This window comes from Gobio gobio (genome assembly GCF_949357685.1).
Source record: "Gobio gobio genome assembly, chromosome: 19".
Classification (NCBI taxonomy): Eukaryota; Metazoa; Chordata; class Actinopteri; order Cypriniformes; family Gobionidae; genus Gobio; species Gobio gobio.
Genome location: NC_137112.1, coordinates 5,820,059 through 5,842,116, shown reverse-complemented (window position 1 = coordinate 5,842,116; position 22,058 = coordinate 5,820,059). Strand labels below are relative to the sequence as shown.

The 22,058-nt window shown below is 37.6% G+C and overlaps 3 protein-coding genes across 5 annotated transcripts in view; 2 read left to right on the top strand and 1 right to left on the bottom strand.

Annotated features, from left to right (window-relative positions):
• Positions 1–22,058, bottom strand: part of traf3ip2b (TRAF3 interacting protein 2b) — a 1,379,907-nt gene that overhangs the window by 279,346 nt on the left and 1,078,503 nt on the right. The gene's annotated exons all lie outside the window — the stretch shown is intronic.
• asb14a (ankyrin repeat and SOCS box containing 14a) lies at positions 920–14,082 on the top strand. Of its 2 annotated transcripts, none has more exons than XM_079843927.1 (9): positions 920–1,305; positions 1,385–1,437; positions 3,273–3,411; positions 3,506–3,664; positions 5,707–5,952; positions 7,457–7,628; positions 11,351–11,894; positions 11,981–12,134; positions 13,580–14,082. In XM_079843927.1, the coding sequence occupies exons 3-9, from the start codon at positions 3,354–3,356 to the stop codon at positions 13,747–13,749; spliced, it is 1,503 nt and encodes a 500-aa protein (XP_079700053.1). In that variant the 5' UTR covers positions 920–1,305; positions 1,385–1,437; positions 3,273–3,353; the 3' UTR covers positions 13,750–14,082. The 2 variants fall into 2 exon arrangements, with proteins under 2 accessions (XP_079700053.1, XP_079700054.1); XM_079843928.1 differs by having other exon boundaries at positions 1,177–1,305; positions 3,273–3,403; positions 3,505–3,664.
• The window catches only part of appl1 (adaptor protein, phosphotyrosine interaction, PH domain and leucine zipper containing 1), a 32,962-nt gene continuing 28,960 nt past the window's right edge, over positions 18,057–22,058 (top strand). For both annotated transcript variants that reach the window (XM_079844560.1, XM_079844559.1), the window contains exons 1-4: positions 18,057–18,259; positions 19,142–19,240; positions 20,699–20,758; positions 20,866–20,937. In XM_079844560.1, the coding sequence (XP_079700686.1) occupies positions 18,206–18,259; positions 19,142–19,240; positions 20,699–20,758; positions 20,866–20,937 (285 nt within the window). In that variant the 5' untranslated portion in view covers positions 18,057–18,205. The remainder of the gene's footprint in view (positions 18,260–19,141; positions 19,241–20,698; positions 20,759–20,865; positions 20,938–22,058) is intronic.

Genomic DNA, 22,058 nt, shown 5'->3' with positions numbered 1-22,058 from the left:
AGGATTGAATACCGTTTAATTTAATACATTTTTTAAAGTTTTTAAATAAATAAATAACACATTAACATTATATTAAAATTAATTGATTAAAATACAATTTGATTTAAATAAACAATAAATAACCATATAGATATAAAAAAAAATTTAAATAATAATTAAAAACAATTTTTAAATAAAATAAAATTGATAAAACCAAACAAATCAAACTTGATTTAAATAACTAAAAATAAGGAAAGCAGTGTAAAAATGTAAAAAGTAAATATAAATAAGATTAAACTAAGTAAATAAATTGATTAAAATAAAAAAACTGATTAATATAAATACATGACATTTGATTTCAATAAATAAATACATTTAAAATAATTGTATAAAAATAAAATACATCTAACAGTACAGTACTACTACAGTGAGTAGAACAAAATGCAATTATGTAAAATAATAGAAATAAATACATATTTTACACAAGGTCAAGGTCAAGTTTATTTATATAGCTCTTTAATACAGCATAAATGCAGACCAAAGTGCTGCACAATATACCAAACAAAACATCCTCATACAATACAATTTAAGCACTAATAATAAAATATCAAAAGAAACCAAACAAAAATAATAAAATTAAGACAAGAATATTTAATACTTAAAAAATAATATCAAATTAAACATATGCCTGAGAAAAAAAGTATGTTTTGAGAGAAGATTTAAATGTAGAAAGAGTAGGGGAAAGTCTAATAGACACAGGATGATCTTATTACACATTATTAACATTAATTTTTCACCGTAGGGTTTTATATGTAGCTTTTTACATGTTAGGGGGTCCCTGGCCTGAGGATGATCTTATTTGGGGGTGTAAAAGATTGCAAAGCCCTTCTGTGTTGCATGATCAGGTATTTATAGAAGAACTCTGACCTAAATAACCTCTGCAGTGGAAGCGACCCCCCGGAAGGACGACACACAACAACACCTGAAAATAACATTTGAAGATCCTGTAAGTCTGAATGTGCAGCTGAAGAGGTTTTGAAGCGAAGCACTGCTTTGCTTATGGTTATTGTGCTAGGCCTCGTGATATTGACAGACTGAAGCTTTGATTTAGTGTTAGACTTGCACGTGGTGTTATTAGAGTTGGCATGTGTGCTCACAGGAGGTCTGCCTCATTATCAGCCTTCACTAAAGTCGAGTCATGGATTTGGAAACATCCGGAGGGATTTTTGACGATGATTTGGCGACTCAGCTCATGATCGAACAGAGTCTCCGGCAGCGCCACAAACAAGCCGAGGCTCAGAGCTCTGAGTCTGGAGACGCCCGCAGGTCAGAGACTCGCCCTGCGGTCAGTCAGCTCAGATTCACTGATGGACTGCAGTCAAATATACTGTGTTTGTGTCTGCAGGATCCTCCAGATCAGCCCTGAGAGAGAGAAGATATTCAATGCAATAAAGCATGGTGATGGCTGAACCGCACAACCACACATCCACAGGATAATTAATACACATTTGACTAAAATAAATACATGCTGTTTTATCTTAACAAATAATACATTAATCAAGTTTATGGGTAGTTAGTGTTGGTTTATGGTATAGTTAGTGTTGGTTTATGGTAGTTAGTGTCGGTTTATGGTAGTTAGTGTCGGTTTATGGGTAGTTAGTGTTGGTTTATTGGTTTATGGTATAGTTAGTGTTGGTTTATGGTAGTTAGTGACGGTTTATGGTAGTTAGTGTTGGTTTATGGTAGTTAGTGTCGGTTTATGGTAGATAGTGTCGGTTTATGGTAGATAGTGTCGGTTGGTTTATGGGTAGTTAGTGTTGGTTTATGGGTAGTTAGTGTTGGTTTATGGTAGATAGTGTCGGTTTATGGTAGATAGTGTCGGTTGGTTTATGGGTAGTTAGTGTTGGTTTATGGTAGTTAGTGTTGGTTTATGGTAGTTAGTGTTGGTAGTTAGTGTCGGTTTATGGTAGTTAGTGTCGGTTTATGGTAGTTAGTGTCGGTTAGTTTATGGGTAATTAGTGTTGGTTTGTGGTAGTTAGTGTCAGTTGGTTTATGGTAGTTAGTGTCGGTTTATGGGTAGTTAGTGTTGGTTTATGGTAGTTAGTGTCGGTTTATGGTAGTAAGTGTCGGTTAGTTTATGGGTAGTTAGTGTTCGTTTGTGGTAGTTAGTGTCGGTTGGTTTATGGTAGTTAGTGTCGGTTTATGGGTAGTTAGTGTTGGTTTATGGGTTTATGGTATAGTTAGTGTTGGTTTATGGTAGTTTGTGTCGGTTTATGGGTAGTTAGTGTTGGTTTATGGGTTTATGGTATAGTTAGTGTTGGTTTATGTTAGTTAGTGACGGACGGTTTATGGTAGTTAGTGTCGGTTTATGGTAGTTAGTGTTGGTTTATGGTAGTTACTGTTGGTTTATGGTAGTAAGTGTCGGTTGGTTTATGGGTAGTTAGTGTTGGTTTATGGTAGTTAGTGTTGGTTTATGGTAGTTAGTGTCGGTTTATGGTAGTTAGTGTCGGTTAGTTTATGGGTAGTTAGTGTTGGTTTGTGGTAGTTAGTGTCGGTTGGTTTATGGTAGTTAGTGTCGGTTAGTTTATGGGTAGTTAGTGTTGGTTTATGGGTTTATGGTATAGTTAGTGTTGGTTTATGGTAGTTTGTGTCGGTTTATGGGTAGTTAGTGTTGGTTTATGGTATAGTTAGTGTTGGTTTATGGTAGTTAGTGATGGTTTATGGTAGATAGTGTCGGTTGGTTTATGGGTAGTTAGTGTTGGTTTATGTCGGTTTATGGTAGTTAGTGTCGGTTGGTTTATGGGTAGTTAGTGTTGGTTTGTGGTAGTTAGTGTCGGTTGGTTTATGGGTAGTTAGTGTTGGTTTATGGTATAGTTAGTGTTGGTTTATGGGTAGTTAGTGTTGGTTTATGGTATAGTTAGTGTTGGTTTATGGGTAGTTAGTGTCGGTTTATGGTAGATAGTGTCGGTTGGTTTATGGGTAGTTAGTGTTGGTTTATGTCGGTTTATGGTAGTTAGTGTCGGTTGGTTTATGGGTAGTTAGTGTTGGTTTGTGGTAGTTAGTGTCGGTTGGTTTATGGGTAGTTAGTGTTGGTTTATGGTATAGTTAGTGTTGGTTTATGGGTAGTTAGTGTTGGTTTATGGTATAGTTAGTGTTGGTTTATGGGTAGTTAGTGTTGGTTTATGGTAGTTAGTGTAGGTTTATGGTAGTTTGTGTCGGTTTATTGTAGTTAGTTCACCAATATAATTTCTCTGCTTCTGTTTGTCTTTGTCTTTCTCTCGACGGGTTATCAGGGGATGAAAACACCCTTCGTAAGCTGACAGTCCATCAGCAGGCTTTCTCTGAAGAGGACGACACAGGCTTTGTGCCCTTACATGAGGCCGCCATACAGAGCAACCAAAACATCCTTCAGATCACATTCACGGTTTAGTGGTGAGGATTCATGTAGTTTATAATCTATACTGTTGTTCTTATGTGTTTTACTCGTATCAGCACCGGAGTAACTGTGATTTCATCTGTTCAACAGCCTCTCCTGAGGATGCAAAGCACAGAAAGACTCACCGGGGCAAGACCGCTCTCTTCTTAGCTGTGGAAAAAGGTCTTTTGGACAACGCTCATTTCCTGCTGGACAACGGCAGCAGTCCAGACAGTCTGGATCAGGACGAAGACTCGCCTCTCGTTGTAGGTCAGAAAAAACTCATTCTTCAATTGGAGTTAGAAACAAGAGGCATTTTGTGAATACACATATGTATTTTTTTTACAACATTTCAAATCCCTCAGTTCTCGTCATCTCTGAAAATCCAAGCCGATGTTGATTCTTGTTTTATTACGAGCTCTGTCTCGTTCTCTTTTCTCCAGCAGAGTCTCCTCTGTTCGGCGTTTGTTTAAATGGTGGATTTTCCAGACACACACAGACACACACACACAAATAACCTCTGCCACTCTCACACACACACACACACACACACACACACACACACACACACACACACACACACACACACACACACACACACACACACACACACACACACACACACACACACACACACACACACACACACACACACACACACACACACACACACACACACACACACACACACACACACACACACACACACACACACACACTCACACACACTCATTCACTGAACTACTAACCTCTGCCACTCTCACACACACCCACACACACACACACACACACACACACACACACACACACACACACTCACACACACACACACACACACACACACACTCATTCACTGAACTACTAACCTCTGCCACTCTCACACACACACACACTCATTCACTGAACTACTAACCTCTGCCACTCTCACACACACACACACTCATTCACTGAACTACTAACCTCTGCCACTCTCTCTCTCTCTCACACACACACACACACACACACACACACACACACACACACACACACACACACACACACACACACACACACACACACACACACACACACACACACACTCATTCACTGAACTACTAACCTCTGCCACTCTCACACACAGACACACACACACACACACACACACTCATTCACTGAACTACTAACCTCTGCCACTCTCACACACACACACACACACACACACTCAGACTCAACTAACCGCTGACACTCTCACACACCAGACACACACACACACACACACACACACACACACACACACACACACACACACACACATACACACACACACACTCAACTAACCTCTGCCACTCTCACACACCAGACACAAACACACACACACACACACACACACACTCAACTAACCGCTGCCACTCTCACACACCAGACACACACTCGCAGACAGACACACACACACACACACACACACACACACACACACACACACACACACACACACACACACACACACACACACACACACACACACACACACACACACACACACACACACACACACACACACACACACACTCAACTAACCGCTGCCACTCTCACACACCAGACACACACACTCAGACACACACACACACACACACACACACACACACACACACACACACACACACACACATGTTTTTTTTTGTGAAATGTGAGGACATTCCATAGGCGTAATGGTTTTTATACCGTACAAACCGTATTTTCTATCCCCTTACACTGCCCCTGCCCCTAAACCTAACCCTCACAGGAGACTGTGCAGTTCACTTTCTGTGAAAAAAAACTTGTTCTGTGTGATTTATAAGCATTTTGAAAAGTGAGGACATGGGGAACGTCCTCATATTTCACCCTCTTTTTGTAATACCTATGTCATACCCATGTCATTATACACATTTGTGTCCTGATATTTCATGAAAACATGTCACACACACACACACACACACACACACACACACACACACACACACACACACACACACACACACACTCAACTAACTTCTGCCACTCTCACACACCAGACAAACACACACACACACACACACACACACACACACACACACACACACACACACACACACACACACACACACACACACACACACACACACACACACACACACACACACACACACACACACACACACACACACTCAACTAACCTCTGCCACTCTCACACACCAGACATCTACACAATTTCCTGCGAAAACCATCCCTACAGCTCTAAAATATAAACACTTATAATAGGCTCACTATAGTGGTTCAGGGTAAGATCTTTTTCCAAATCTTTTTCATTCCCACAGCCGTAAGAAATAACCACTACAACATGACGAAGCTTCTACTCAACTTCAGCGCCAGAGTGAACCAGGAGGGGGCGCACCGCAGGACCGCCCTGCACGAAGCCGCTCGGCTGGGCCTGATGGATTCCGTGGATCTGCTGTTGAAGTACGGAGCTCATCCTGACCCCAGAAGCTCCTACGGCCTGACCCCGTTAGCATTAGCTGCACAGGCGGGACACCTGGAGATCATCCGAACGCTTCTCCGGAGAGGTCAGGGGGGATCTGGGATGCAGCCCAGGGTTATTACATATCTTGCTTTTTTTCTTCTAAGACATGACATAATAAGACAAAATATAGAAAGACAGCACTGTAAATGAAATAAAATAAAATGTATGATTAAATTAGATTACATTAAAATATATAAATTAAAATATATAATTAAATTAAATTAAATGAAAAACTATATAGACATTACTTTTTTTTTTACATTTTTTGCTAAAATTAAAATGAAGCTGGAAAATCGGAAAAATAAAACTAATTAAAAATATTAATAAAAACTATAACAGTGTCTTAATGACTAAAATAACATAAAATATTATTGTAATTATATGATGTATTGTGTTTTGTCTATAAACTAGTGCTTTTTATTTGGGTTTTGAAAAGCAATGTGTGGCATTTACTTAATAAAATAAACGTTAAGTTAAATAAAATAAAATAAAATATATAAAAAAAAGACAAAATATAACAAAATTACTAAAATGAAGATGTTTATTTTATTGCACACATGCTGTGAATATAAATAATAATAAATAAACAGATAAAGTCTAAAATAAACATTAACTAAAAATAAAATAAAAAAACATTGTTTTCATTTCACCTAGTTGCAAGATTCCTCATTTTTATTTAGTTTAACTTTATACAAAAAATAATATTTACTTCAAAAAATGACAGAAAACACAACAAAATTACTAAAATGAAGATGTTTATTTTATTTCACACATGCTGTGAAATATCAATAAACAAACAAACAGATAAAGTCTAATAAAATAAGCACTTAAATGTGTATTTTGGATGTTTTCTTTCCACGAATCTGAAGTCAAAATGGCAAAATAGACCAACACCTCAAAATTGACTAATGCCTTAAAGGTGCAGTGTGTAATATTTATGAGGATCTACTGACAGAAATGCAATATAATATACATAAATATGTTTTCAGTGGAGTATAAAGACCTTACAAAATGAACCGTTCTGTGTTTATTACCTTAGAATGAGCCGTTTCTATCTACACACCACGAGTCCCCTTACAGTGAAGTCGCCATTTTGTGCCGCCATGTTTCTACAGTAGCCCTAAAGGGACAAACTTCTCTACAGCGCACTAGTCACTCTCTGCTCTCTCAGACGACGAGATCTTTGTCCTGTGTCGGCCACCGTAGCTTCTCTGTGCTTTGAAAGGGAGGGGTGAGCAGGTGCAATTCACAAACTCACCACTAGATGCCGCTAAAATTCACACACTGCACCTTTAAAATCTATTAAAATAAATGTTTTCTTCTCTCCATAATATGCTAAATAAAATCTATATTCTTTATTTGTGTTAAAACTGTTGTATTGTTGCACTTGCATATCAGGATTCTTGATGGGATCTTGCAGACTTTATTATCTCTTTCAAACTCAATGAAATCTGAAACATAACTTTTAACAGTGCACAATTTCTTTTCACCCTACAGAATACAAGCATGCAAACATGTAAATAATAAAAGCGTCTGTTGGTGTTCAGGTGCTGATGTCGCGTCTCAGGCTCAGGACAGCGCAACGATCCTATTTGAGGCGTCTGCTTCGGGAAACCCCGACGTCCTATCATTACTGCTGGAGTACGGGGCTGATGCAAACATCCCCAAGCACACCGGACACCTTCCCATCCACAGAGTGGCCCATCGTGGACATGTGAAGTTAGTGCCACTCATACAGCTTTCTTTATGACCGTGAATGTAACGAAGCATGGCGAAGCCTTCGTATTGATTTCTTTGGTAAACGAAATATGGATTTAACTAAATGAGAAATGTTTGAATTTTTTAAGTTATATATTTTGGTGCATATATTATCAAGGCATACTGTACTCCACTGTACTCCACTGTGCAAAATCTAGGGTTGGTAAGATTTATTATGATTACCAAAAATACATTTTTGAAATATTTTTACAATAAAAAAACAAACAATAAAAAAAAACAGAAATGCAATATATATATATAGAAAAGACAAAATTAAAATGTAATCTTAAATTAGATTACATTAAAATATATAAATTAAAAATATATCATTAAATTTAATCAAATGAAAAACTATATAAAAAAAAATGAAAAAATTATTATTTTTTACTAAAATTAAAATGAAGCTGGAAAATCTAAAAATAAAACTAATTTAAAATATTAATAAAAACTATAACAGTGTCTTAATGACTAAAATAAAATATTCTTGTAATTATATGATATATGTTTATTGATTAGAAGTTCAATGCGGTTTAGCTCTATGTAGGCCTATGTCATGTCAGGCACGAGTCGGTGGGCGGGGCTACAGAATCAGTTTGTTCTTCTTCTGTCGAGGCGGTGCTTCACTACACTCAGACGCCATAGCCGGGCATATTCTGAGATCGAGCGTTTCCTGGGTCTGGTGTCAAAAAAAGTCTTTAATGACCGTACAAGTTTGATTAAAGGGGAGATGAATTGAGAAATCAACTTTCCCTTGAGCTTTTGATATAAAAGGTCATGGTAATATAAAAATATCCTGTACATTTCAGAGCTGAAAACTTCCTTGATAGTCAAAGAAAAGCTTTTATTGACACCAGGCCCAGAAAACGCTTGATCTCAGAATATGCCCGGCTATGACGTCTGAGTGTAGTGAAGCACCGCCTCGACAGAAGAAGAACAACGCCTGATTCTGTAGCCCCGCCCACCGACTCGTGCCTGACATGACATAGGCCTACATAGAGCTAAACCGCATTGAACTTCTAATCAATAAACATCCCGCATAAGCTTCATTCGGATTCCAGTATTATGAATGCATGGATGAACTTTATTTTTAATGAATATCCAGCTCACGTGGGGAAGACATTGCGTTTGTTCCTTCATTTAACCACGGATTCATTTGTAAACAAGAGACTGGATTTGCAGACAGGAGGAGATTACATGAATGAATGAAGCAACACATAGATGTGAGTGTTACTTTTTTTTTCCTCAAATGTTCAAATGTCAAATAACTTGGATGGATTAACCCAATATTAAACATGTTAAATGAATGAATTGGACACTAAATAGAATAAATTATTATTATAAAACATTGTACATTAATGTACACTATTGTAATGTTGCTGTGGGACACCTATCAAATTCAATACATTATTGTAAATATTATCAGTAGGCCTACTGTGTAATATGTGTAATGTTAAATATTGTAATGTAAATATGATCAGTACTGTACTACTCCTCTGGTAGTGGAGCTCACGTTATCACCAGGGCTTTTAGCCACTAATGTTGTGGCGGCATGTGATGATGTGAGGCTTCATTAGATTAGAATTACTTGCCACCGACGCGAAGAGACTCTTCCTGGGCATAAGTTGCATGTTACATAATCATTCTTACCTTTCACCTCAACGAGGGAAAAGTAGCGCTTATACTTCCAGTTTGCGAAAGCTACCTTTGAAGTCGTTGGACTTGCCATCGCTCTGACTCCTCCTCCTGGTCGTTGGTGTGTGTGACTGTGCATATGCGTGTGCGTGTGTGTGAACTCAACCTTGTCTCCCACCCACCAATCATCATCAGTTATGTGTACCATAAACACGCATGGCATGCACCCAGGCCGGCATGTGCGCACTCACACACACACACACACACACACACACACACACACACACACACACACACACACACACACACACACACACACACACACACACACACACACACACACACACACACACACACACACACACACACACACACACACACACACACACACACACACACACACACCAACCAGAGAAAAAACACGTTGCAGGTCCGACTGACAGAGAGCCTCTTCAGAGCCTCAATTATAGTAACACCGCATTTTATTCTCAGTAACGCTAACGGCGTTGTAATGGGAGAAACAGTAATTCGTTTGATTACTCGTTACTGAAAAACATAATTCCGTTAGTAACGGCGTTTATCTATAACGCCGTTATTCCCATCACTGGAGACAGTATTGTATTGTTACAGATGGTATTGATTATGTGTACGTGTCTAACTGAACATACCTTAGCACGCTGTCACAGGCTGGAGAATCCTTTATTTGTGGTGTTGTTGGTTCATTGCGATTCGGGATCAGACTTGGACATGTAGCCTATGGGCCAGTGCTCTGTGTTTTCCAGACTGGCTACCAAAACGTAAGCGCGGCCAGCCGATTGGCTATCTTAGATAGTGACATAACACTCCTTTCTTGATGTGCGTTGTTCACTCTCTTGACTTCATATTTGAAGGAAAAATACAATTGCGGAATTTTTGATCATGCTGATTTGTCTGATGTGTGTGTGTTAGTGATGTGCGGTTCGCGGTTATATCCACCGATCGGGCGGGCCAAGTAATAAAACATAACATTCCAATCAATCGCGGGTGGATGAGAGATAAATCATAGTGTTTGTTTGATAAAGACATTTTGCTTCATTCCTGTTGGCGTTCCCACATTTGCTAACCATAAACAAAAAATTGTAAAAAAAATATGGACCTAGTGTCCGTGACGTCACCCATAGGATTCTGAAGAGCAGTTTTGAAGCGTAAAGTAGGGTCGAGCTGGCCGTCGCCATCTTGTCAGCGCATCACTCTCGGATAATAGAAAATGGGCAAAAAGGCAGGACGTGGGCGGAGCTGAGGTGACTTGATGACTAACAGACAGCAGACAAACGGCAATCCACCTGTCACTCAAAGTGGCCACGCCCTTAATTATGCAGAACTTTAAGTCTTTATATAATGTAAACAAATGAGTTTTAAAATAATTCACCCCCCTCACAGTCGTCATGAAGGGCCGTATAGACCAAAACCACAATTTGTCCCAGACTGTAAACATGTGTTCTTCTGCTGTAAAGTTGGGCATTTTAACATGAGCTCAATGAGATTCTGCTCCTTCTGGAGTCTGTCTCTAGTGGCCAGACGATGAACTGCAGTTTAAGTCACTTCAGTATTGGCTTCAGGAGAAACTGGGGGAGAAACAGGGGAGCTGAAGCTCATTAGATATGCAAATCTTATCCAATCCTAGCCGTGGGCGTTTACTTCCAAGTCTTCAGTTCGGCACGCCCATAAAAACAGAGCGTTCCAGGAGAGAGTCTCAAAACCAGGGCAGAAAATAGCCTATTACTTATTCATTATGATGTTTTTGAATGTAAAAACCAAGCGAACGTCATAAGTTGACCTCAGAAAACAGTATAAAAAATAAAAAAGCCAGTTCATGACCCCTTTAAACCATCAAAATATGAGGAAACATTTAAGATTTAGCACAGTTATTGAACCAAACTGAACTGATTTCAACTAGTGTCTTTTAGAGCTGCTTTACAGCAGAATTGAACTCTGCATCATTGATTGTTATTTTCCTGTTCTGTATTGTATAAAGCGCTAGAGAAATAAAGCTTGACTTGTCGTGTGCGCAGGGCTCTGGCTCTCCTGATGCCCATCACGACGTGGGAGGCAGTGGATGACAGTGGGATCAGTCCCCTTCATTCAGCGGCGGCTGGTGGACACACACAGTGTCTGGAGATGCTGCTCCACGCCGGGTACGACCCCAACTTCATGCTTCATCCATGGGTGCGGCGTAGCTACGACGACAAGCGCCAGTCTGCGCTGTACTTCGCCGTATCCAATGGCGACGTGGCCTCCTCCCGCGTTTTACTAGAGGCCGGAGCGATGCCCAACCAGGACCCCGTCAAATGCCTCCAGGTGGCGCTGCGTCTGGGCGACCATGAGCTCATCAGCACTTTACTACGATATGGAGCCAATGTGAATTACTTCTGCAGGGTGAACACCACTCACTTCCCCTCGGCCTTACAGTACGCGCTAAAGGACGAGGCCGTGCTGCGGATGCTGTGTAACTATGGTTACGATGTGGAGCGATGCTTTGACTGTCCCTATGGGGAGGGATCTCATGTGCCCAGTGGTTATGAGGGCTGGAGTGATACTGTCATTAAAGACACCCTGGTGATTGAGTTCATGGAGTTTTGAGAATTGATTCAGTGTGTTGTGTTGTGTGTTGTGTGTTGAATCCTCTTTTCCTCTTCCTGCAGTTCTGTGAGTTCATGTGTGTTTCATGGCTGAAGGATCTCACGGGAAACGTGGTGCGCATCATGCTGGATTATGTAGATCACGTGACCTTTTGCTCCAAACTGAAGGCTATGCTTATGGAGCATAAACAGTGGGCTGAAATATGCACAATTCAAGGTTTGTATTTGTATTATATATATATATATATATATATATATATATATATATATATATATATATATATATATATTTTATTTTATTATTATTTTTTTTAATGTAAAATAGCAGTAAAAAAACCCTTAAAATTAAAAAAATTCTGGAAAAAATGTACGTTTGTGCAATAGCAAATGATATAATAATAATAATAATAATAATAGATATGTATTATATTATACTTTGTATACTAATATATATTATTGATATTTAATGTTTATACAGTAACATTTTTTATAATACTATATTAATATTTCTTAAAAATGAAAATTTACTGGAAAAGTCAAGATTTGTGTAATATAAATTTATATAATAATAATAATAATAATATATATTTATTATATTACACTTTGTATACTAATATTATATGTTACAGATATTTAATGTTTGTACAGTAATATTATTTATATTACTTTTTATTATTTATATTAATAATATTTATTTTATATAAAATTTTATATATATATATAATTTAGTTTTTATATATTGTATATTTCTATCATATTTTTTACTGCTAATTTAAATGAGAAAAAAAATTGTAATGCAGTGAAAAATATCTTTAAAATGACAGATTATTGCTAAATTGAAGGTTTGTACAATAGCAATTTATGTAATAATAAATAAATATTATATTATATTATACTACTATTATATATTATTGATATTATTATTAATTATAGTAACTATAGCAATTTACATAATAATAAATAGATATTATATTATACTACTATTATGTATTATTGATATTATTATTAATTATAGTAACCATAGCAATTTATATAATAAATAGATATTATATTATACTGTTATTATATACTGTATTATACTACTATTATATATTATTGATATTATTATTAACTATAGTAACTATAGCAATTTATATAATAAATAGATATTATATCATACTGTTATTATATATTATACTACTATTATATATTATTGATATTATTATTAATAGTAACTAGCAATTTAAATAGTAATTAATAGATATTATATTATACTGTTATTATATACTGTATTATACTAATATTATATATTATTGATATTATTATTAATTATAGTAACTATAGGAATTTATATAATAATAAATAGATATTATATTATACTGTGATTATATATTATACTACTATTAATACTATTATATATTATTGATATTATTTAATGCTTGTTTTTATATGTTGTATATTTGTATTAAATGTTTTTACTGCTGATTTAAAAACAATATTGTAATGCAGTATAAAATGACTTTAAAATGAGAATCACAATTGAAAATGACAAACTGCTTAGTCATGAAAATGTAAAATAAGCTTCATTTTCCAAATGCAAAATATATGAAGCGTTTTCTTTGACTTGTGCATAAACTGCTGATGTTTGTGTAGCTGATTGTGAGTGTGTGTTTGTCTGGTCAGAGAACGTGCGCTGTCTGCAGCATCTCTGCCGGCTCAACATCAGAGCTCGTCTGGGTCGCCTGCGCCTGAGAGCTCCGGTTTTCATGAGTTTCCTGCCATTGCCGGAGCGGCTGAAGCGATACATCCTATACAAACAACATGATCTCTACAGTCAGACGCAGAGCAAATGACCCAAACACAGACTACAGCTGATTCTGACACCAGTGACACTCCACAGACGTCTGAAATACAGCTCTCGGAAATATAATACAAGTCTTAATGATCATGAATATGTACCAAACTCAATAAATTAATAAATAAACAATAGCCACCGTTGCATCTTTTATGAAGGCAAGTGGTCTTTATAAGATTGTTTAGGAAGCACACCTATGTAAAAATCTTTTAATCTGTGGAGATTTTACATTTTGGTGTATTTTGTTTTTGTGCAAGATATAACAGATGAAAATATATCTATATGTCTCATTACAGATTGTCTCATTAAATTGCCCTTTTTAAATGTATTTATTTAAATGTTTCCCTTTATTGAAATACAAAATTTGACAAACATCAAACGGGTATACACACACACACACACACAGTCGCACGCTCACACACACATACACGCACACACAATAACACACACACTTAATCACGCACTTAGGCTACACACACATATGCAATCACACTCACACTAAATCACACACACACAATCACTCTCACACACACAAACACTCTCTCACACTCTCAAACACACACACAATCAGTCACGCTCACACACACAGTCACACTAACAAACTCAGTCACACACTCAATCACGCACTCACACACACACACACACACACACAATCACACACAGTCGCACGCTCACACACACAGTCACACTCACAAACTCAGTCACACACTCACAGTCACACACTCAATCATGCACTCACACACACAAACACACACACACAATCATACACAGTCGCACGCTCACACACACAGTCACACACACACACACACACACACACACACACACACACACACACACACACAATCACACACAGTCGCACGCTCACACACACACACACAGTCACACGCACACTCAATCACGCACTTAGCCTACACACACATATGCAATCACACTCACACTCAATCACACACACTCAAAGACTGTCACACACACACACACACACACACACACACACACACACACACACACACACACACACACACAATCACTCTCTCACACACACAAACACTCTCTCACACACACACACACAACACTCTCTCACACACTCAAACACACACACACAATCAGTCGCACGCTCACACACACAGTCACACTCACAAACTCAGTCACACACTCACAGTCACACACTCAATCACGCACTCACACACACAAACACACACACACACACACACACACACACACACATGTAGTGTTTTCATCTTTTATGGGGACTTTCCATAGGCGTAATGGTTTTTATACCGTACATACCGTATATTCTATCCCCTTACACTGCCCCTGCCCCTAAACCTAACCCTCACAGGAGACATTCTGCAATTTTACATTTTCAAAAAACATCACTTAGTCTGATTTATAAGATGTTTTCCTCATGGGGACCTAAAAATGTCCCCACAAGGATGAGGATTTCGGATATTGCTATCTTTGTGGGGACATTTTGTCCCCATAACGTGATGATTACCAGTCCACATACACACACACACACACACACACACACACACAATCACACACAGTCGCACGCTCACACACACAGTCACACTCACAAACTCAGTCACACACTCAATCACGCACTCACACACACAAACACACACACACACACACACACACTCGTTTGTTTTTGTGAAATGTGAGGACATTCCATAGGCGTAATGGTTTTTATACCGTACAAACCGTATTTTCTATCCCCTTACACTGCCACTGCCCCTAAACCTAGCCCTCACAGGAGACTGTGCAGTTCACTTTCTGTGAAAAAAAACTTGTTCTGTATGATTTATAAGCATTTTGAAAAGTGAGGACATGGGGAACGTCCTCATATTTCACCCTCTTTTTGTAATACCTGTGTCATACCCATGTCATTATACACATTTGTGTCCTGATATTTCACGAAAACATGCCCACACACTCACACACACACACACACACACACACACACACACACACACACACACACACACACACACACACACAATCACACACAGTCGCACGCTCACACACACAGTCACACTCACACACACACTCACAAACTCAGTCACACACTCAATCACGCACTCACACACACAAACACACACACACACACACACACACACACACACACACACACACACACACACACACACACAATCACACACAGTCGCACGCTCACACACACAGTCACACTCACAAACTCAGTCACACACTCACAGTCACACACTCAATCACGCACTCACACACACAAACACACACACAATCACACACAGTCGCCCGCTCACACACGCACACTCAATCACGCACTTAGCCTACACACACATATGCAATCACACTCACACTCAATCACACACACTCAAAGACTGTCACACACACACACACACACACACACACACACACACACACACACACACACACACACACACACAATCACTCTCTCACACACACAAACACTCTCTCTCACACACACACACACACACACACACTCAAACACACACACAATCAGTCACACGCTTACACACACAGTCACACTCACAAACTCAGTCATACACTCACAGTCACACACTCAATCACGCACACACACACACACACACACACACACAATCACACACAGCCGCACGCTCACACACACACACACAGTCGCGCACGCACACAATCACACGCTTAGCCTACACACACATATGCAATCCCACTCACACTCAATCACACACACTCAAAGACTGTCACACACACACAATCACTCTCTCACACACACAAACACTCTCTCTCACACACACACACACACACACACACACAAAAAACACACACACAATCAGTCACACGCTCACACACACAGTCACACTCACAAACTCAGTCACACACTCACAGTCACACACTCAATCACGCACTCACACACACAAACACACACACAATCACACACAGTCGCCCGCTCACACACGCACACTCAATCACGCACTTAGCCTACACACACATATGCAATCACACTCACACTCAATCACACACACTCAAAGACTGTCACACACACACACACACACACACACACACACACACACACACACACACACACACACACACACACACACACACACACACACACACACACACACACACACACACACACACACAATCACTCTCTCACACACACAAACACTCTCTCTCACACACACACACACACACACACACACACTCAAACACACACACAATCAGTCACACGCTTACACACACAGTCACACTCACAAACTCAGTCATACACTCACAGTCACACACTCAATCACGCACACACACACACACACACACACACACAATCACACACAGCCGCACGCTCACACAGTCGCGCACGCACACAATCACACGCTTAGCCTACACACACATATGCAATCCCACTCACACTCAATCACACACACTCAAAGACTGTCACACACACACAATCACTCTCTCACACACACAAACACTCTCTCTCACACACACACACACACACACACACACACAAAAAACACACACACAATCAGTCACACGCTCACACACACAGTCACACTCACAAACTCAGTCACACACTCACAGTCACACACTCACAGTCACACACTCAAACACACACACAATCACACACACACACACACACTCAATCACACACACAAACACACACACACACACACACTCAAACACACACACAATCAGTCACACGCTCACACACACAGTCACACTCACAAACTCAGTCACACACTCACAGTCACGCACTCACAGTCACACACTCAAACACACACACAAAAACACACTCAATCACACACACAATCACACACAGTCGCACGCTCACATACACACAATCACACACAAGCACACAATCACACACAATAACACACACTCAATCACGCACTTAGCCTACACACACATAATGCAATCACACTCACTTACACACTCAAAGACCGTCACACACACAATCACTCACACACACACACACACACACACACACACACACACACACACACACACACACACACACACACACACACACACACACACACACACACACACACACACACACACACACACACACACACACACACACACACACACACACACACACACATACAATCACACACTCACACAATACTCTGCATAATATGAGTTCAATACAACAAAAAACGTATTTTTTTTTAAAAATTTAGGTGAAGAGAAAAAAACACATTAATGAATGAAATATGTCTCTTATATACTAATATAATTTACAATCTAAGAGTCACGAATGGCTTTTATTCCTTATAAACAAGCGCGGACGTCATCGAATGATCGACAGCGCCTCCGCCAATCAGCGGCCCGGGGAGGCGGGACTTCCGCGTTTGTGGGCGTATCCGGGTGGGTGTTGATTTGTCAGGAATAAAGCGAAGATCAACACTAAAACATTGAGACTTTTGATTCTGAATAAACGCATATATCGTTGCGCTCGCGTTAAATCTGCAGTCATGCCTGGAATCGATACATTACCGATAGAGGAAACCCTGGAAGACAGTCCGCAGGTAAATAATCATCATTTAGCTAACAAGCTAACAGAAATAAATAAACACATTAGCATTATTATTAATAACAATCATCTGCTGCTCGTGCTTCTCATTGTGTGAAGATCACGAGTCTGTTCATCCTGAGGGTTTGATCTGACTGATTTTCAGCTGTTGTTTAGCTCTTTGATGGGTGGTGGTGGCTTGGGTTTGGCATGATGAGTTATCATAACACAGATAAATCAAAAAATCATATCTTAAATATATAAGAAAACTGTAATGAGAGTCTAAACATTGCTTTACACGCATGGTCGGTGCTGTAAACCGATATCAGATGGAAACTAGTCATTAATAAGAGTGAATGCTCATGTTTACATTAATATTTTGCTGTGAAAACAGTGGCTCAACTTCTGAAGTCTCTTTAATAAACAATACATGTTATGATAGTAACACTACATTAAAGTCATGTCTACACATTGTTACTTCTCATATTCATTATATATGTTATGATATATGTGACCCTGCTCCACAAAACCAGTCATAAGGGTAATTTTTTTTTAAATAAATAAGCTTTCCATTGATGTATGGCTTGTTAGGATAGGACAATATCTTGAATCTTAGGGTGCAAAAAACTAAATATGTACAAATGAAGTCCTTAGCAATGCATATTACTACTAATAATACATATTGGATATATTTACAGTAGGAAATTTATGAAATATCTTCATGGAACATGATCTTTATATCCTAATGATTTATTATAGGATAAATTTTGACCCATACAATGTATTGTTGCCCCAACTATACCCGTGAGACTCTGGTTTTGTGCTCCAGGGTCACATATATTTGTTGATAATGATATATATTATTGTTTGATATATATTGTCATATATGTATTTGCAGACGCGCTCTCTGCTTGGGGTGTTTGAGGAAGACACAGCAGCAATATCCAGTTATTTCAGTCAGCTCTTCAAAGCCATGCAGAGAATCTATGACGCCCAGGTGAGACTCCTTACACTGACATTATAATATTCTCCTTACACATGAAATATTACATGCTCAAGAATATATTCACATTAGAATAGTGTTCGATTACTTTAGTCTTAATGGATGATTCACACACAAGTTCAAGAACGTGTCATATTTCACCCCAAAAAGTCATATTTTGGATAAAGATATTTACTTTTTAGGTCCATGATGTTTTTTATACATTATGATTTTATTAGTAGTATTATTATTATCATTAATAATATTATAGTAGATATAATAACCATAGTATTTTATTTCTACTATTTTTAATTATTATTAACAACAGCAGTAATAGTATTAATATTATTAATAATAATATAATAACACATATTCATATTTATACTAGATAATATAATAATAATGTTTTTGTGTGTTACTATTAATAATAGTAATTATTAGTAATTAGTAATAATAGTAATTTCTATAATAACAATAATACTACTATTATGATATTATTATTATTATTAATAATAATAATAATTACTGTAAATTGTTTGCACATGATTGTATTTTTTTTTTTTACTGCTGGCTTGAAAAAAAGAAGAAGCAAATCAACAAAACAAATTAATGCAATGAAAATGTAATTTTTAGGACCATTCATTTTTTTGCACTATATTGTTATTATTACTATTGTTATTATTCATTATCCCTAATATTATTCTAGATATAATAATGATAGTATTTTATTTCTACTATTTTTTTCCATTATTATAATAATAATAATAATAATTATTATTAACAACAGCAGTAATAGTATTAATATTATTAACACTAATATAATAATAATGATATTTTATTAATGATATTTTATTTTATTTCAGTATTTTATTATAATAGTAATTATTAGTAATAATAGTAATTACTATATTTTATTTCTACCATTTTTAAATTATTATAATTAACAACTGCAGTAATGGTATTCATATTAAAAATATAATAATAATGATAGTTTTTTGTTACTATTTTTAAATTATTATTATTATTATTATTATTAACAACTGCAGTAATAGTATTCATATTAATAATAATATAATAATAATGATAGCATTTTATTTTTTACTATTTTTAAATTATTATTATTATTATTAACAAGTGCAGTAATAGTATTCATATTATTCATAGTAATATAATGTATATTCATATTTATACTAGATAATATAATATTATAATAATAATGCTATTAATAATATTATTATTAATCATAATAATAATAATTACTATACTAATAATACTATTGATATTATTATTAAAAAATAATAGTAATTACTGTAAATTGTTTACACGTGATAGTATTACATTTTTTTACTACTGACTTTGGGGAAAATGCAATAAAAAATATTTTCATGCAAAATATAATATCTTTTGTCTCTTGACTGGGGTGAAAATGGTCCATATGCATGTTTTCATGAGACTTGCATGGTTCTCTTTCAGAATGAACTGAGTGCTGCCACACATTTGACGTCTAAATTACTGAAAGACTATGAGAAACAGGTGATTTCTGATCATGTTATGTGTTATACCTCATCTGTTTTCGTCCATATATGGGCATGTGTTATAGTTGAGTGGTATTGTAACCTGGTTCTGTTCTCTGACTGCAGCGGTTTCCTCTGGGGGGCGACGATGAGGTCATGAGCTCCACTTTGCAGCAGTTTGCCAAAGTCATTGACGAGGTCAGAACGACATCACTCACTCATTAAAGGAACACGACCCTTTTCTTTTGAAAATAGGCTCATTTTCCGTCTCCTCGAGAGTTGAACAGTTGAGTTTTACCGTTTTCGAATCCCTTCAGCCGATCTCCGGGTGTGGCGGTAGCACTTTTAGCATAGCTTAGCATAGATCATTGAATCTGATTAGACCGTTAGCATCACGCTCAAAAAAATGACCAAAGAGTTTCAATATTTTTCCTATTTAAAACTTGACTCTTCTGTAGTTACATCGTGTACTGAGACCAACGAAAAATGAAAAGTTGTGCTTTTCTAGGCCGATATGTCTAGAAACCAGGGCTCTGAACCGGGTCAAGGAACGAAAACCGGAAACGAACGAAATTTTAAGAGGAACAAAAATGAAAACTAAATCAAAATCAATTTGAATCATTCTGAACAGAAACGTTAATTTGAAATGACCATTAACCGGTTAAAGGGTTAGTTCACCCAAAAATGAAAATTCTGTCATTAATTACTCACCCTCATGTCGTTGGACACCCGTAAGACCTCCGTTCATATTCGGAACACAAATGAAGATATTTTAGTTGAAAGCTGATGCTGAGAAAGGCTTCAGATAGGCCTCCATTGGCATTCAGTACATTTACACTTCCAAGATCCATAAAAGGCACTTAAAACGTCATTACAAAGTCCATCTCACCACAGTGGCTCTACAATAATTTTACGATGCGACGACAATAGTTTTTGTGCGCAAAAAAAAATCAAAATAACACCTTTATCCAACTTGTACTTGTCTTCCGTGTGTGCCTCCACGACGCATGCGCGAGAATATGACGCAGATCCGGCGTTCGGACACATGACCCAGAAGCGATTTGTTTACAAGCAGAGGAAGACCGCGTGTCTAAGCTGTTGAATTCTACATTGATCGTGCTTTAGGTCTCGGCGTAGTGCTCAAAATGGGGCTAAAGTGTGCATTTAGTGGATTCCCGAACGCCGGCGCTACGTCATATTCTCGCGCATGCGTCGTGGAGGCACACACGGAAGACAAGAACAAGTTGGATAAAGGTGTTATTTAGATTTTTTTTTGCGCACAAAAACTATTGTCGTCGCATTGTAAGATTATTGTAGAG